This window comes from Sceloporus occidentalis, unplaced genomic scaffold (assembly GCF_023333645.1).
Source record: "Sceloporus occidentalis isolate IW3139 unplaced genomic scaffold, rSceOcc1.0.p SCAF_6, whole genome shotgun sequence".
NCBI classification, from domain to species: domain Eukaryota; kingdom Metazoa; phylum Chordata; class Lepidosauria; order Squamata; family Phrynosomatidae; genus Sceloporus; species Sceloporus occidentalis.
In genome coordinates, this window is record NW_028316986.1 from 58,977,164 (window position 1) to 58,993,798 (window position 16,635).

The following is a 16,635-nucleotide window of genomic DNA, read 5'->3' on the forward strand; positions in this document are numbered from 1 at the left end:
AGCATCTCATTTACATCTTAACATTGCAACAACTAAATACATGCTTGTTACAACTCTGTACTAGATAGCAAGCTTTCTGCCCATAAGAGATCCCCTGCCTTCTATTCTGCTTTACAAAAAATTGGTGTTTTACCTTTAACAGAGCCTTTCTCCCTTTGAAACATACCATATGGCTTCCTTGTTAACCATGTTATAAAATCTGAAAATACTGTGACTTAAAGGAAAGACAAAACTATGGCTGGGTGCAAATGATCACATTCTGTCAGGCTATGTGTAAGCTTTGTGCACCCACCTACAGACTTTTTGCTTCAGACTTTACTCCTCCCTTTTTAGGCGCAGCAAATAAATCAAGAAACAGTTTCCCAAAACTTGTTATTATGTGTAAAAAACAAATTATAATTAAAGGTTTCTGAACAAGTCAGAACTGGGAAGCCCAAAGTTTCCTGGGTTGTTTTCTCATTTATATGAAGGAAGGGGTAAAACAGCAAAAGTTGTATATAAAGGTTCTGAAATCCAAAATATTCCCAAATTCAAAATTGTCAACTTAAGTGGCTGAGATAGTGGCACCTTTGCTTTCTGATGCTTCAATGTACACAAACTTTGTTTTAAGCACAAATTTATGAAAAATATTGCATTTAAATTACCTTTAGACTGTGTTAAAGGTGTACATAAAACATGATGTTATTAAACTGCAACTCCCAGCATTCCTCATCATTGATTACAGGGTCAAAGTTTGGTGGGAGTTACAGTTCAACAACATATGCAATACTGCAGAACTGCTCCTCACCTCTGCCAACAAAAAATATTTCAAGTATAATCATGAACATGTCAATATGAAGCAATTGAAAACAGGCTTGCAGATACATAACAGATAGATGGGATTCAATAATTATTTCTATCTACCCTGATAAAAAATATAGTTTACCAACTGAAACAAGGTAGTAAGAATAAGAAACGTTCAGATACCCCATTAAAATAGTTCTTTTCACTCATTTCTCCTTCAATTTTCTCAGGTGTTGCTAAAACTAAATTTACAACTTTCTCCATTATTTAGCCCTCATCTTCCCCTTCGTCATACAAGGGTTTTTAGTACATATAACATTTTTCTTCACTTCTTGGGAACGAATGGTTCCATTATTGAGGTATACAGTAGGTATTTCAGTAAAAGTAACTGAAGTATATCAGATCAACACTTATAGATGTATATCTATGTTCAAATTTATCAAGTTGAAAATTTGCAATAGCCTACTCAACTAAAGTAAAATCTGATGTTGTAAATCCCAAACACTAAATGTGCTACAAGTGGGCACTGTTTCTACACATTTAATTATCCTATGTTCAGTGCTCACTGCATACAGCAAGATATTCAGGAGGCCTTGTGTGTGATGCTCTAAATATGAGTTTTGAATACTGCACTAACTATAGCAATTATTTTTGATTACTAGGAGAAAACAGATTTACATGTACTTGACATTCAAGTTATAGTTACTGACTAAACTGAAGTCACCCACCCACCTCTGTTAGTGTCCAAATTTGTGGTTGTTAATCTGCTGCTTACTTTGTCTTCATTGTATACTAGTTAGTATTATTTTAGAGATATTTTCATCATGAAATGTTGTTGTTTTAGACTGAATGCCGCTTGGTACATTTGTATTCTTTTTCTTGACCCCATACTATGTAAAGCATTGTGCAAACTTTACAGCACTTTATAAATAAATAAATAAATAAATGATGATGATGATGATAGTAGTATACTAAGAGCAGCTGCTGCTTCAACACATATTATTCCAATAGGTCATAAAAGTGTACACGGTATTGATGGTTAGAGATGTAAAATTTCCTGAAATGTAGGAGCCACACAGTTTTAGACATGGCTTTTGTTTCTGTTTTAAATTGTTTCAGTTGAACTGGACTTGCTAGTGTAGCTAAACAGTAAGATGCAATAATGTTATTCCCTTTTTCTTTTTGTTTAATAAACCCTCTTTTTGTTTAATAAACCCTCTCTTAAACCTTGCATTAAAATGGTAGGATTCAATAATGCTACTGCTTGGAAAGATCACTAGCCCACACACACAACTTTATTTCAAATGGGGTCGGTCATACTTGTCACACCCACTCCAGCCGGTACTATCCAAATCCTCCAAGCCCTCAATAGTATATATAATAATAATAATGTGTTTTATTTATATACCGCTATTCCAAAGATCATAGCGGTGAACAGCAAGTAAGCTAATTAGCAAGTAAGCATATATGATGGAATTAAAAGCATTTTATAAACTGATTTTTTAAAAATCTTTCTAAATTCAAGCTTGCAGCAACATCACCCACTCCTCCTCTCTTTTCCAATCTCACATCCTTCTGTTTCTCAGGGCCACCTTCAGTATCAATTAAAACTGAGTAGTGTCCAAGGGGCTGATCTTTCCAAACACAGCAACAGCACTACTGCACTACGCCAACTGTAGCGTAGAACTAGATAAAAGAGCTGCAACTGAGGATACAGAAGAAAGGGCATTTTATTTTGCAGTGACCCTCTTGTTCACAATTCCATCTGTGCAATCATAAAGCTCATAACACATAACCATGCTTAACATCTCTATAGGTATATGGGCAAAGTCAGAGTTTCCATAACTATCTCTAAATAAATTCTGAGATTCTGATTTAAAGTTGAAAACAGGACACAGTGTATTTGTGACCCAAATCTAATAAGCATCACTTAAAAAAACACACACACATACATCAAAAAACCCAACTTCATTTCCACACAGGGAAAAACAAGAGAAAGACCTAATACATCACATTTCTAAAGCAAAAATATTAAGAAACCAAGCTTATATTTTAGCTAAATTTGTACACTTGACAGTACATTTGCAGGTGCTTTTCAAATACAATACTCCTAGTTAATAATGCAGCCTTCCTTTGTCATCCTAAGCATACCTAACAACAAAAAACAGCAACAGTGAACTAGTTCCTTGAATAGAAGTTACATAAATAATGCTTGGCTAACAGAAAATAAAAATCAGAATAATCCAAACATTTTACATCTTACACTTTATAATCATCTACAAAAATGTATGGGTTTATATGTCCTGGTATTTTAGAGGGTCTATATATACTGATTTATTCTCAGTCCACGACATTCCCTTTTAAAAGCATTAGAAATTTCAGAAATAATTAATACCATACCTTCACAAGGAGTTAACTTAAGTGGAGGAAACTTAAAATACAAGAAAAGCAGTTTAGCAAAAACTATGGTGAGATAACTTTGAGGATGAAATGCACTTATACAAAACTTTTAAACATAAAACATTTTAAAAACTGATTAGCAGCAGGCAATTTAGCACTGCGTGTTTTGTTTATTTTTAATTAGAAAACGTTTTATTACTTGTACACAAAAAGGACAAACAAAACAACAAAAAGCACAGTAAGTAATAAGCATCAGAAAAACAGAACATATACTTTTGACATGACCCCCTTCCCTCCCCCCCTCTTCCCGTTATCTTCCTGCTTCAAGACAACTTTTGTCTATTCCACCATCAGTTATCTGTCAACATCTAAAACAAAAAAATAACACACACACACATATACTGTATAAACAATTTTTCCTTATATTATTTATTTTAATAGATTACAAATTCCAATAGTCGATACCATATGTTATAAATATCTATTGTTGTGGTTCTATATTCTTATACCATCCCTATAGTAAATGTTGGACCCCATTCTTGTCTTAGGTAGTCTATCAAAGGACTCCATTCTTGTTTGTATTTTCCCAGTGAATTATTTCTCACTATCTATGTAAGTTTATCTGATTCCATATAGTCATAAATTTTCCAGATCCAATCTTTTAATTCTGGAACTTGGTTATCCCTCCATTTTTCCACATATATTAACCTGGCTGCCATTGTTAAGTAAAATATCAATTTACCATGTTTTTGTTCTAAATTATCATCCATTATTAAACATAACAAATACAATTTAGGATCTAAAGATAAATTTACATTCAAATTTAATATCTTTTTTATCTGTGTATGTATCATTTGCCAATAATTCCTAGCTTTATCTGAACTCCACCACATATGGTAAAATGTACCTGTGGCTGAGTAACATTTCCAACACTGATCTGATTTTTGTCATCTTTGCACTCTTATATGGTGGAATATACCTGTATTGCATCTTGTAAAAATTTTCTTTAATAACAATATTTACCGTGTATCTTATTCCTTTGTGCCACATTTTTTCCCACAAGTTAAGGTCTATATTATGGCCCGTGTCCTGGGCCCATTTTACCATGCAGTGCTTGACAGCATCATCTTCAAGATCATATTTCATTAATATTTTATACAATTTCAAAATCAAATATTCCTTTCTTTCTATTAATTTTTTTTCAAAATTTACATCCCAGTTGTCAATTTCCAGAGAGTTTAAATCTGTCCCAAATATTTAATTTGTCTGTATAAAAACCAATCCTTTTTACATCCCTCCTTCCTCAACTCCTCTTCCGATTTCAAACTTATTTTATTCTCTTCTATTATGGTCAAATATTCATATATTAACCATTTGCCTTTATATAATTGGTTATTTTTTTAAAAGGCTTCATTTGAGGAGGTCCATTTTGAGATTTTATTACCCCATTGTTTTTTCAGTTTTATCCATATCCTTAAAAGAGATTTTCTAATTATTAACTTTTTTGTCTATCATAGATTAAATAACCGTGCCAGCCATATAAAATATCTAGTCCTTCTAAATGTAATATCCTCTTATTTGATAATCTCATCCATTCCATTAGCCAGTTTAGACCACATGCATAAGAATATAATTTCAATTTTGGAAGAGCCAGTCTGCCTCTTTCAACCAAATCAAACATTAATTTCATCCTTACCCTGGGTTTTTTGCCTGACCAAATAAAAATTTCTGAAAGGTACATCAATTTCTGAAAGGTATGTCATTGGTACCTTTGATTTGGATTTCCTGTATGGCAGGGGGTTGGACTGGATGGCTCTTGTGGTCTATTCCAACTCGATGATTCTATGGCGTGTTACAGACTGCCCAAACGGGCAGTCTACCTGCGCCTTCATTTGCTGCGCGGAGGAGCCTCAGCGGCCAAACTGCAAGGCTCCTCTGTGCCGCAAAAAAGAAGCCCCCAAAATGGGGCTTCTTGTTATGGTGTGCTAATGAGGCCGCAAGGCGCCAATGGCGCACTCGCAATGTCATTAGTGCTGTGTGACATGCGGACGCTAGGCGTCCGCGACGTCAAGATGGCAGCGCCCGTGTAGAAAAGGCGCCACTATTTTGTACATCTCCAGGACGTACTAGGGTTAGGGGCATGAGTAAAGCACACCCTTTCCTAACCCTAGTACGTCTTGGGGACGTACTTTACGCCCGTGCGGAACGGGCCTATGATAATTATTTGTAAGTTTTGAAATAGAAACATCATTTTTGGAATAGGTACCATTTGTATAGCTGCAATTTTCCCCATCCAGGATAAATTTAAGTTATTCCATCTGTTCATTTCCATTTTAATTTCATTCCAGCCCTTCACATAGTTATTTTTAAACAATTCTGTATTCTTTGTCATTATATATATATACCCAAATATCTTACTATTTTTTGTAATTTAAAGTCTGATTTTACCATTAATTATCCCTTTCATTCATTTTCATAATTAACATTTCAGTTTTTTCCGTTTATTTTAAACCCTGCAGCTTTTCCAAATTTCTCTAATGTATACAATATTATATCTATTTCTTCCATCTTGTTTGATAAGAATAAAACCAGAACGTCCGCATATGCTTTTAATTTAAATTCTTCTCCATGGATGAACTCATTGTCTCTAATATTATTATTCAAGATTTCCAGGGTAATAATAAATAGAAGAGGTGAAAGAGGGCATCCTTGTCTGGTGCCTTTGTATATCTCAGTTTTATTCAATTTTAATTCCTCTATCCAATTAACCATATTTTTGTCAAGCCCGATCTCTTTTAATGTTGCTATCAAAAACTTCCAATTTACATTATCAAAAGCCTTTTTGGCATCCATGAATATTAAAGCTAAATCTTCCTTTATATTTTTTTTCATGATATTCTATTAAATTAATTATAGTTTGAATATTGTCTTTTATTAAGCTCCCCAGAAGAAAACCATTTTGATCTGTATGAATCCATGTTATAAGAATTTTCATATGGCAGTCTGCTATTATTAATGCAAAAAGTTTATAGTCAGAGTTGAGGAGAGATATAGGCTTGTAATTTCTCACATCTGTTCTATCTTTGTTTTCTTTAGGCAATAAAATAATATTTGCACTTTTCCATAATTTAGGCAGACCGTTCTGCTGAATTTCATTAATCGTGTCTAAAAGTGGGTTCATTAGGACCTCTTCAAATGTTTTATAAAAATTGGCGGTAAAGCCATCAGGCCCGGGCACTTTCCCCGATTTACTTTTCTTTATTGCAACTCTTAATTCCTGTAAAGCAATCGGTTTTTCAGTTTCTGTTCTTCAGTTATTTTCCTTATTTTTTGTTTCTTCAGATATTCATTTATATTTTCTATGGATATATGTTTATCAGAGTATAAATCTTGAAAATAGTTAAGGAAAGCCTGCTTTATTTTTTCTTCTTCTGTTACTATCAAATCCCCTGTATTTATTTTCAGTATTGTTCTTTTTTCTCTTTCTTTCTTTAATTTTTAAACCAAGAATTTACCCAATTTGTTTGAGAATTCAAAATATTTTTGTCTAGCGAATTTTAATTTCTTTTCCAATTCCTCTGTTGCAATCATCGAAATTTGCTTTTGTATACTGTACTCGTTATTTCTGCTAAAATTCTTTTTCATGAGGGATCTTTTTAAAGCTCTTCTCTAAATTTAATTTCCTTTTGTAATTTTTCTTTTTTCCCCTTACATTCTGCTGATTTATTTAAAAAGAAATCTCTCATATATGCCTTAGACGCATCCCAAACAATATTTGTCTTTGTACCTTTATATGTTTTCAGAGAAAAATCTTTTAATATTTTCTCATGCTTCCGACACTAATTCTTCATTTTTTTAATAAGTAATCATCCAATCTCCATATAAAGTCCCTCTTTCCTAAATCTAATGATAGTGACACTGGATTATGATCTCACCATACAGATGGGAGGATATCCACCTTGGCTATATTTTTGGACAATTTATTCAAAATAAAGAACACGTCAAGCCGAGACTATGAATTATGGACTTTAGAGAAAAAAGTGTATTCTTTGGTTTGCTCATATTTTAATCTCCACACATCTAGCCATTTAAAAATTTCTATCAGTTCAAAAAAGGAATTTGGAAGTTTATTTTGGTTCTGATTTTTTATTTTCTTTTTTGAAAATGTATGTATTTTTGGGTTAATTATCCCATTCCAGTCTCCCATTGCTATAATGGAGTCATATGATAGTCCATTCAGATCGTTCATGAAGTTTCTGTAAAATTTACCCTTGTTTTCTAAAGGTCCATACACCCCTACTACCAATTTTTTTCCACCATTTATGTTTATTTTTGAATAGGCACTAACAGACATCCCCCTAATTATTTAGGTGCTGGTAAAACCAAACCCACCTGACTGGAGATGTCCATTGCGGTACACCAGGTTAGTACTGTCACTATACACTTCCATTTGCGGCTTGGGGATTTGCTTAACTGCCTGCATCTTCTCTATGCAACAAAACAGAGGGGGGGAAAGGAAAAATAAAAAACAAAAAATGAACCAATGAAAGTTACATACACTAATCACACCGAAATGACTTTGCCATCAATTGATTTGATATGGATTAAAATTACAATGCACAAGTCTAATGTTGACTATGTAATGAAATTATAAGTACATCTAATAAATGATGTGCTATTATGAGAAATTAGTGAACTGCATTCAATAGCTGAATTAGTCAGGAGTAACAATGAAAAAACTGGTGGGGAACTATAGTTTTTTGTGGGTTTTTCGGGCTATGTGGCCATGTTCTAGAAGAGTTTCTTCCTGACCTTTCACCAGCATCTATGGCTGGCATCTTCAGAGAATGCTTGCCTGGAAAGGACTTGGGTCTATATACTGTGTGACTTGGAAAGGCAGACGTGATTTGCATGTGCCTTTCCAGGTCACACAATATATAGACCCAAGTCCTTTCCAGGCAAGCATTCTCTGAAGATGCCAGCCATAGATGCTGGCAAAACGTCAGGAAGAAACTTTTCTGGAACATGGCCACATAGCCCGAAAACCCCCAAAAAACTATGGATGCTGACCATGAAAGCCTTCGACCTCACATGGTGGGGAACTTTTCAATGCAGTATGCAAAGACTTATGATTATCTGTCTCCATGTGAAAAAGAAATGTCTGCAAGTTCTTGGTATAAGTTGGATCCAGATCTTATCTCTGTATTAAGGTCAGCTGGTAAATATTTCCATATAATTATTAATACATGTTTAACAACTAATGTCATGAAATAAAATGTTAGTTTCAACTAATTACAAGCTACTTAAGTCAGATACATCAAAAGATCAAGAAACTGTGCAGTAAACAGTTCCTACATTATTGAACTTTTAAATATTTTAAAAGTCAAGACTATAGAGTATTGCTGAACAATAATAATTATATATGAAACGTTAAAGAAGCCTCTCTGACACTACCCAAGTCTAACATGTTCATGAGAAAAATTCCTATAAATTCTGCAATTTCTATTATCTCCATGCTTTATATTGGTCATTAGTCGTCATGCTTCTGAAGGAAGTTAACATCTCTTACTAAGGCATGTTACAGATTGCCCACGTGGGGTAGTCTGTAGGCACTCCTTTCCCCGCTGGATTGGGGCCTCAGCTGCCAGAACAGCAGCCTCCGAGGCCCCGATACGCTGCTTTCCAGGCCGCAGGGAAGCAGCAAAAGGCCGCTTCCTCACAGCCTGGAAAGGGGTGTCTTTGGGGCTTCATGCCCCAAGGACACCCGACGGCAGTGGGGAGGAGGAGAAAGGGGCTGCTTGGCCCCTTTCTCCCTTGCGTCGCTGGCGCAGCCATCTAAAGGCTGCACCAGCGACACAAATCGCGGAAGGAGCTCCGTTTTGGAGCTCCTTCTAGCGCCACGGAAAGGGTGCTCTATGCGCCCTCGCACAGTGCAAAGACGTCACCGTTTGGAGGTGGCGTGTTCGTGATGTCGTAATGGCGGCCCCTATGTGTATAGGGCGCCGCCATTTTGTACGCCCTGGGGACGTACTAGGGTTAGGTGCGTGCGTAAGGCACGCACTTTCCCTAACCCTAGTACGTCCCCAGGATGTATTTTACGCCCGTCTGTAATGGGCCTAAATATCCTCCTGCACTAGAAAAGTCATAAAAGTCTTCTTCCTTAATGGGGAATTTGTTTATTCTGTATTATTTTATTTATTATTACTTTAGTAGGTGAACTATTTTATAAAGTGATGCTAACATCCTTTTTTTTTGGATTCTTAATAAATACAGCTATAGCAAAAAAGCAATAGCTATTCAGTCCAAATTTGGCTCACAAAATGTTTCCCATAATTACTGCTTTCTCAGCATCCCAGTCGGTACAAACATGGCCTTCCGTTTTCAATGTATTGTATTTTATTATATGTTCCCATGTAAACAAATGACAGCCAGCTATCTTAACTAAAGGGCTTTAAATGAACAATCTTATTTTCTAATATGAGTTAAAACATTGATTCGTACTAAGTCCCTCCTAAAAATTAGAAAATGCCCAAAATATGAATTCAAATAAGCTGATGGCTATCATATCAACCCAGAAAACTAGATTTGACCTTTCATCTCATAATATAAACATTTTTATTGTATTTACATTTTTCCCAGCTCTGAAATGGGTGCCCCTCAAAATGCCATTACACCTAAAAGAGACACATTTGCGTGAGATTATGAGAACTACAGCCAAGCATCTGGCCAGTTAAAGAGCAAGTGAAAACTTTTCTCCTTCATTGTCTCAGAACTTTCATCTTCTATGAGCAGAACATCATCATCTTCAGGCTATAAAGTACGGCAGCTTGAATAATTATCAGTAGGCTATTAATAATCAGGCACCTGAAACAGATCTGATAAATGGGTAAAGAGCCTAGAAAACAATGCAAACTGCTGGTGCTTCCCTTTAAGCCCTTACACAGCTTACAACCTCAAGATCTGGGGAAGCATCGTCTCTCACAACCACCTTCATATATGCTTAAATGCTCTTCAGAGGCATTGGTATTGAAGGTTATGGGGAAAAGGGACTACAGTATTTGGCTGTTGTGTCTCATCTTACGGATCTCTCTTGGCTCCCATCCATTCAGGAGCTCTACAGGCCGCCTCTTTTCGCACGGGATCGGGGCCATGGTAACCTCATGCCGCAGCCCCAATTGAGCCTTTCAAGGGCATGAAAAGGAGCTGCAAAAAGTGACTCCTTTTGCACCCTCAAAAGGTGCCATAGCTGCATTGCTGAGGCTATGTGGTGCTCCTTTGGCACAGCATAGTATGGACACAGTGCCAGAGGAAAATCATTACGCTGTACGCCATGTGGAGCAGCGCACAGAGTCAAGCAGCCCTAGGACAGAGTCATGGCATGTGTCCGGATGCAATGCCCCTACTCCGCCTTCAAGCTGGCCTTAAAAGCAGAACTGAAGAGGGCCTTCATTAATCTGATGTAATTTTTGCATGCTGTAATCGTTTTAATGGCATTGTGTTGCTTTTACTAGATATTGTATATGGAAAGGCAAATGGAAATATTTCAAATAAATCATTATGTCTTAATTCTCAAAAGCTTTATTTCCTTTTACTTCTCAATATTCATCCATGAGTGACTCCAAAAAGGCAATACACTCTTTTGTTGGAGCAGTCTTAACAGTTTTCAAGTGTTTATTTAAAAAAAAAAAAAAAGGAGGGGGAGTCCTTTTTGTATCACAGACAACGACAATAAAACTTGTCCATATCCAGATACTTTTAATTAAAATTTTATAAAGAATAACATTTTAATTAAAAAGATCTGGATAAGGTCAGGTTTTACTGTCATTGACTATGATACAAACAGCACTAGAATCAAGTGATAAAAATAAATAATATTTCATACTAAGAAGCTACTGAAGAAAGGATATCGTCAACCCCAGATAACTTTTATCTATTTATACAATCAATTTGAAGTCATATTAACACTCCAAAGCTAACTCAGTCCTTTCATTACACGAAATCATAAGTATATAAACAAGGCATACTCTACTTTCCACACACTTTTTAAAGACTATCCATTGGCCATTGCCAACAATGGTCCTCCCTGGCCTCGCAGTGTGAGGCATGGAGACGCACTATCTACAATGCTGCAGCCTTTTTTGAAAGCTCACGCCGAATGAGTCTCGAAGAGAAACGACAGCTCAGAAAGAACCGTAACCCGGAAACATCACCCAAGGAGACTTTCTGCGGTGCTTTCTGCAACTGGACCTGTTTATCCTGGATTCGCCTTTTTAGTCATCAACGCGCTTATACAAAGCGCAGGATGAGTCCTTCCAGAATCTTCATTCGCAAAGCCAAGCCAGAGAGGGCCAGCATATGAGATAGTATAACTGAAAACTATTCTAAAGTCCTAAAACAAGTAAAGCTGTTAAAAGCCAAGGCAATTAATTCCAAATGTATCCTGTAACTAAATATAGTTTCCAAGCTTGTATATATTCCTGAATTTGAGGCCACAGGCATGTGTACACATAATTTGACAGTGCTATTCAATTCAGAGCAACTTTACTCTGAGTAGAACTGCATAAGCTGTCAACGTCTGTTTTTTTAAAAAAACTATGAGCCTTAACAACAATTTTTCCAAATGTTTCCATGCTGAGTCCACTGTGAAAAAAACAAAACTAACATACAGTATATCTTAACATATCTCTTAAAACATGACCTTGGAGGACTGTGAGACTAAGTGGAGGTACAGATAATAAAGAAAATGCTGCTTAACAATTTCCTCCAGCTATATTTCTGCTTAACACCAGTTAAGCTGGAAGCGGACTGGTAAATCACTGTGGAAAAATAACCAGGGTGCAGGGAGGCACCAAAACAAAATGGCTGCTATGGAATCATGTCTGGTCACAAAACAGATATTGTGACTGGACAACCTGTCCAAAAAACTGAGTACAAGGTAGAAACTAGATTTGAGATGAAAACACACACAGGATAGGGGGATGGAAGGGAACACTGTTGTCATATCTAATTTGAGACTGATTTTTCCTTGGGTGAGAATTGTGAGCTAGGAAATATGCCGAATATACAAACAGCCATTTTTAAAATGCCTATTTTATACAGTGATTGGATAGAAATCAAGACTATGTAGAAAGGATCAGATTCATTTATTCTAGTAACCAAAAGGAAGCCCAAACTGCTATACCAGAAATATGTTACATGTGTGAGGAAAATGTAAGTCTGCACAGAATGGACAGCGACGTGTTTTTTGTGCAAAATTTCTGTTTTCTACGTACACAAAAAATCCCTAGCAATATTGCACAACAAAATCATATGGCTATAATTTTGAGCAAAACTTTTTTCATATATTTTTTAATATTGATGGGTTTGCACAGAAAATAGCAATCTTGCATAGAAAGTACACAAAAAATAGTTTTTCTGCAGAATTCTACTGCCCTGGTGATGCAGTGGTTAAATGCCAGAACTGCAGCCACAAGGTTGTGAGTTCAATCTCAGGCAGGGTTCCAAGGTTCACTCAGCCTTCCATCCTTTTGTAGGTCAATAAAATGAGAACCCAGATTGTTAGAGGCAATTGGATTACACATGGTAAACTGCTTAGGGAGTGCTAGCTCACTGATAAGTGGTATAGAAATGTACTTGCTATTGCTATTATCACAGACACACAAGTGTATTTCTGTGCAGAATAATCAAAGAATCATAGAATCACAGAGCTGGAAGAGACCGTAAGGGCCATCCAGTCCAAACCCCTGCCCGTGGTCCCTGTTATACTGGATCACTTTGAGTTTGTTAGTACCGATGAAGTGGACAAGATCCTCCGAAGTGTTAGGAGGACGACTTGCTCTCTTGATCCCTGTCCCTCATGGTTGGCAGCTCAGGGGGGAGATGTGGTGCGACTAATGTTGCATCACATAATCAATACATCTCTAAGTGAGGGTCAGTTTCCATCTAAATTAAAATTAGCAGTGGTTAAACCCCTGCTAAAGAAGCCCTCCTTAGACCCCCTGCTTCATAATAATTATAGACCCATCTCGCTGCTACCTTTCTTAGGGAAGGTGATCGAGAGAGCAGTCGCCTTCCAGCTTCAGTCGATCTTGGACGACACCGATTTTCTGGACCCATTTCAAACTGGCTTCCGGGCGGGCTATGGAGTTGAGACCGCCATGGTCGCCTTAGTTGATGATCTCCGTCTGGGCATGGACAGGGGGAGCGTGTCCCTGTTAGTGCTCTTGGACATCTCAGCGGCCTTCGATACCATCGACCATGGTATCCTTCTGGGACGCCTGAGGGAGTTGGGAATTGGGGGCACTGCTTTGCAGTGGTTCCGTTCCTACCTCTCGGGTAGGTCCCAGATGGTGGAGCTGGGGGACTGTCACTCCGACAGGAGGGCCCTGACATCTGGTGTCCCTCAGGGAGCGATTCTGTCCCCTATGCTATTCAACATTTACATGAAGCCGCTGGGAGAGATCATCCGGAGACATGGGGCGCGGTGTTATCAGTACGCTGATGACACCCAGATAATTTTCTCTATGTCTCCGACTGATGCAGTAACTAAGGATGGCATCTCTCCTCTAGATGCCTGCTTGGCGTCGGTAATGGGCTGGATGAGGGAGAACAAACTCAGTGTGAATCCAGGGAAAACGGAAGTACTGGTGATAGGTTCCCCGGTTTCTGGTGGTGAGATCTGTCACCCGGCCCTGAACGGGGTCACGCTCCCCCTGAAGGACTCGGTGCGCAGCTTGGGAGTACTCCTTGATTCGTCGCTCCAGCTGACTTCTCAGGTGGATGCGACGGTCAGGAGTGCCTGTTATCAGCTTCGGCTGATACGCCAGCTGTGTCCCTACCTGGACCAAAAGGACCTAGAATCTGTTGTACATGCTTTGGTAACCTCTCGATTGGATTTCTGCAACGCGCTCTACATGGGGCAACCCTTGTACCAAACTCGGAAGCTGCAATTGGTGCAGAACATGGCAGCCAGATTGGTCGCTGGTAGCTCCAGGTCAGACCATATAACACCTATTTTAAAAGACCTTCACTGGCTGCCTATTCGCTTCCGAGCTCAATACAAGGTGTTGGTTTTGACCTATAAAGCCCTAAATGGCTTGGGCCCAGGGTACTTGGAGGACCGCCTCTCCCCATATAATCCACCCCGCACACTCAGAACATCCGGGACTAAATTGTTGGAGGTCCCTAGGTCTAACCTTACCTGGACCTCACAGAGGGCTTTTACTACTGCTGCCCCTTTACTTTGGAATAAGCTCCCTGCAGAGCTTCGCTCCGCCGCCTCATTAGCTGTTTTTAAAAAACAGCTGAAAACATATCTATTCCGGCTGGCCTTCCCACCTTAATTTGTTTGTCTATTTTTCCTGCCCCCTTTTTTCCCTTCTGACCCTGGATCGATGGAACTTTTTTGCATTTTTCTTCTGCCCCTGATATATGTATTTTCCTATTTTACTGTTTCCTGTTCCTGTTTTTTGTAGTAATGGTTTTAATTGTTATATTGAATTTTTAATCCTGTATTGTAATGTTTTTTATAAATTTTGTAAGCCGCCCTGATAATTTCCATGGAAGGGCGGGGTAGAAATAAAATTTATTTATTATTATTATTATGCAGGAAATCTGAATCAAAGCATCCCCGACAGACAGCCATCCAGCCTCTGTTTAAAGACCTCCAAGGAAGACTCCACTACACTCCGAGGGAGTGTGTTCCACTGTCGAACAGCCCTTACTGTCAGGAAGTTCCTCCTAATGTTGAGGTGGAATCTCTTTTCCTGCAGTTTGCATCCATTGTTCCGGGTCCTAGTCTCTGGACCAGCAGAAAACAAGTTAGCTCCCTCCTCAATGTGACATCCCATTAAGTATTTAAAAAGGGCTATCATATCACCTCTTAACCTTCTCTTCTCCAGGCTAAACATCCCCAGCTCCCTAAGTCGTTCCTCATAGGGCATGGTTTCCAGACCTTCACCATTTTAGTCACCCTCCTTTGGACACACTCCAGTTTCTCAATGTCCTTTTTGAATTGTGGTGCCCAGAACTGGACACAGTATTCCAGGTGGGGTCTGACCAGAGCAGAATAGAGTGGCACTATTACTTCCCTTGATCTAGACACTATACTTTTATTGTTGCAGCCTAAAATTGCATTGGCCTTGTTAGCTGCCGCATCAATCTGTTCACTCATGTTCAATTTGTGGTCTACTTGGACTCCTAGATCTCTTTCACACGTAGTCTCATTCAGCCAGGTGTCACCCATCCTATATCTGTTCATTTTATTTTTCCACCCTAAGTGCAGTACCTTACATTTCTCCGTGTTGAAATTCATTTTGTTAGCTTTGGCCCAGCTTTCTAATCTATTAAGGTCATTCTGAAGTTTGATCCTGTCCTCTGGAGTATTAGCTACGTCTCCTAATTTGGTGTCATCTGCAAATTTGATAAGTATACCCCCAATTCTGTCATCCAAGTCATTGATAAAGAGAGGCAGGCTAGGTCCAAGAAGCCAAGTCCTCCCTCCAGTCCATCTGCCTTGGTCCAGGCCTTGGAGGTAGAGAAGACTGCTGGATCTCATCCCCTTCCCCACCACCACTACCTTCTCCTTTTGTGCCATGTCTTTTTAGATTGTAAGCCTGAGGGCAGGGAACTGTCTAATTAAAAAGATTATATGTACAGCGCTGTGTAAATTTACAGCGCTTTATAAATAAAGGTTGATAATAATAATAATAATAATAATAATGATAATAATGTTGAATAGCACTGGACCCAGGACAGAGCCCTGTGGGACCCCACTGGTCACTTCTCTTCAGGATGAAAAGGAGCCATTGCTGAGCACCTTTTGGGTTCAGCCGGTCAACCAATTACAAATCCATGTAATTTCCTGAAACATTTTGGGATGTGTGACTACCAAGTGAAAATTGTGCAAAATTCTTGCCACTGTATTAATCTTCCTGACCTGGTTTCCCAAGCATCAGGAAACCCATTTCCTAGCCAGGAAATGAATAACAGCAAATATTACTTTCATTCCCACCTCTTATTATCTGCTTGGCCTTCAAACATAGAAACCACTTTATTTGGCCCGTGTGTTTTAGGCCTGTGTCTCCCTCCAGTTCTTCAGCTAGAACAGAACAAGGATTTGGAAACTACTCAAAATATAATACAAATTCACAAAAGGCACTGCAAGTGTTTCACAGAAAGCCTGTTATGGAAAAGAAATTTCACCTTCCACTTATAGTTTTATCAATTAGGATAGAAAAAGATGTATTGAGATGCAATGTGCTTTACAGAGATAGATAGCAAAGGACAGGCCCCCATTATGAAGAGTGCAGTCTTAATGCAAACACTTTAGAAAGAGGTGGAACCAGAGGGGAGGGAAAGTAAAACAGCATATCAGAGCACATGTGCGGTTACGCTGCCATGAGTGTGTTTCAACTGGGATTAGTCAGAGGAGAATCAAGAATGAGTTGATAG

At 38.2% G+C, this 16,635-nt stretch overlaps 1 protein-coding gene across 5 annotated transcripts in view; it reads right to left on the minus strand.

Moving 5' to 3' along the window:
* Positions 1 to 16,635, minus strand: part of SPAST (spastin) — a 48,334-nt gene that overhangs the window by 21,167 nt on the left and 10,532 nt on the right. For 3 of the 5 annotated variants that reach the window (XM_089529775.1, XM_089529774.1, XM_089529778.1), the window contains exon 4: positions 7,576 to 7,671. The exons of the other annotated variants lie outside the window; for them this stretch is intronic. In XM_089529775.1, coding sequence (XP_089385901.1) covers positions 7,576 to 7,671 — 96 coding nt within the window. The remainder of the gene's footprint in view (positions 1 to 7,575; positions 7,672 to 16,635) is intronic. 5 annotated transcript variants of the gene reach the window in all.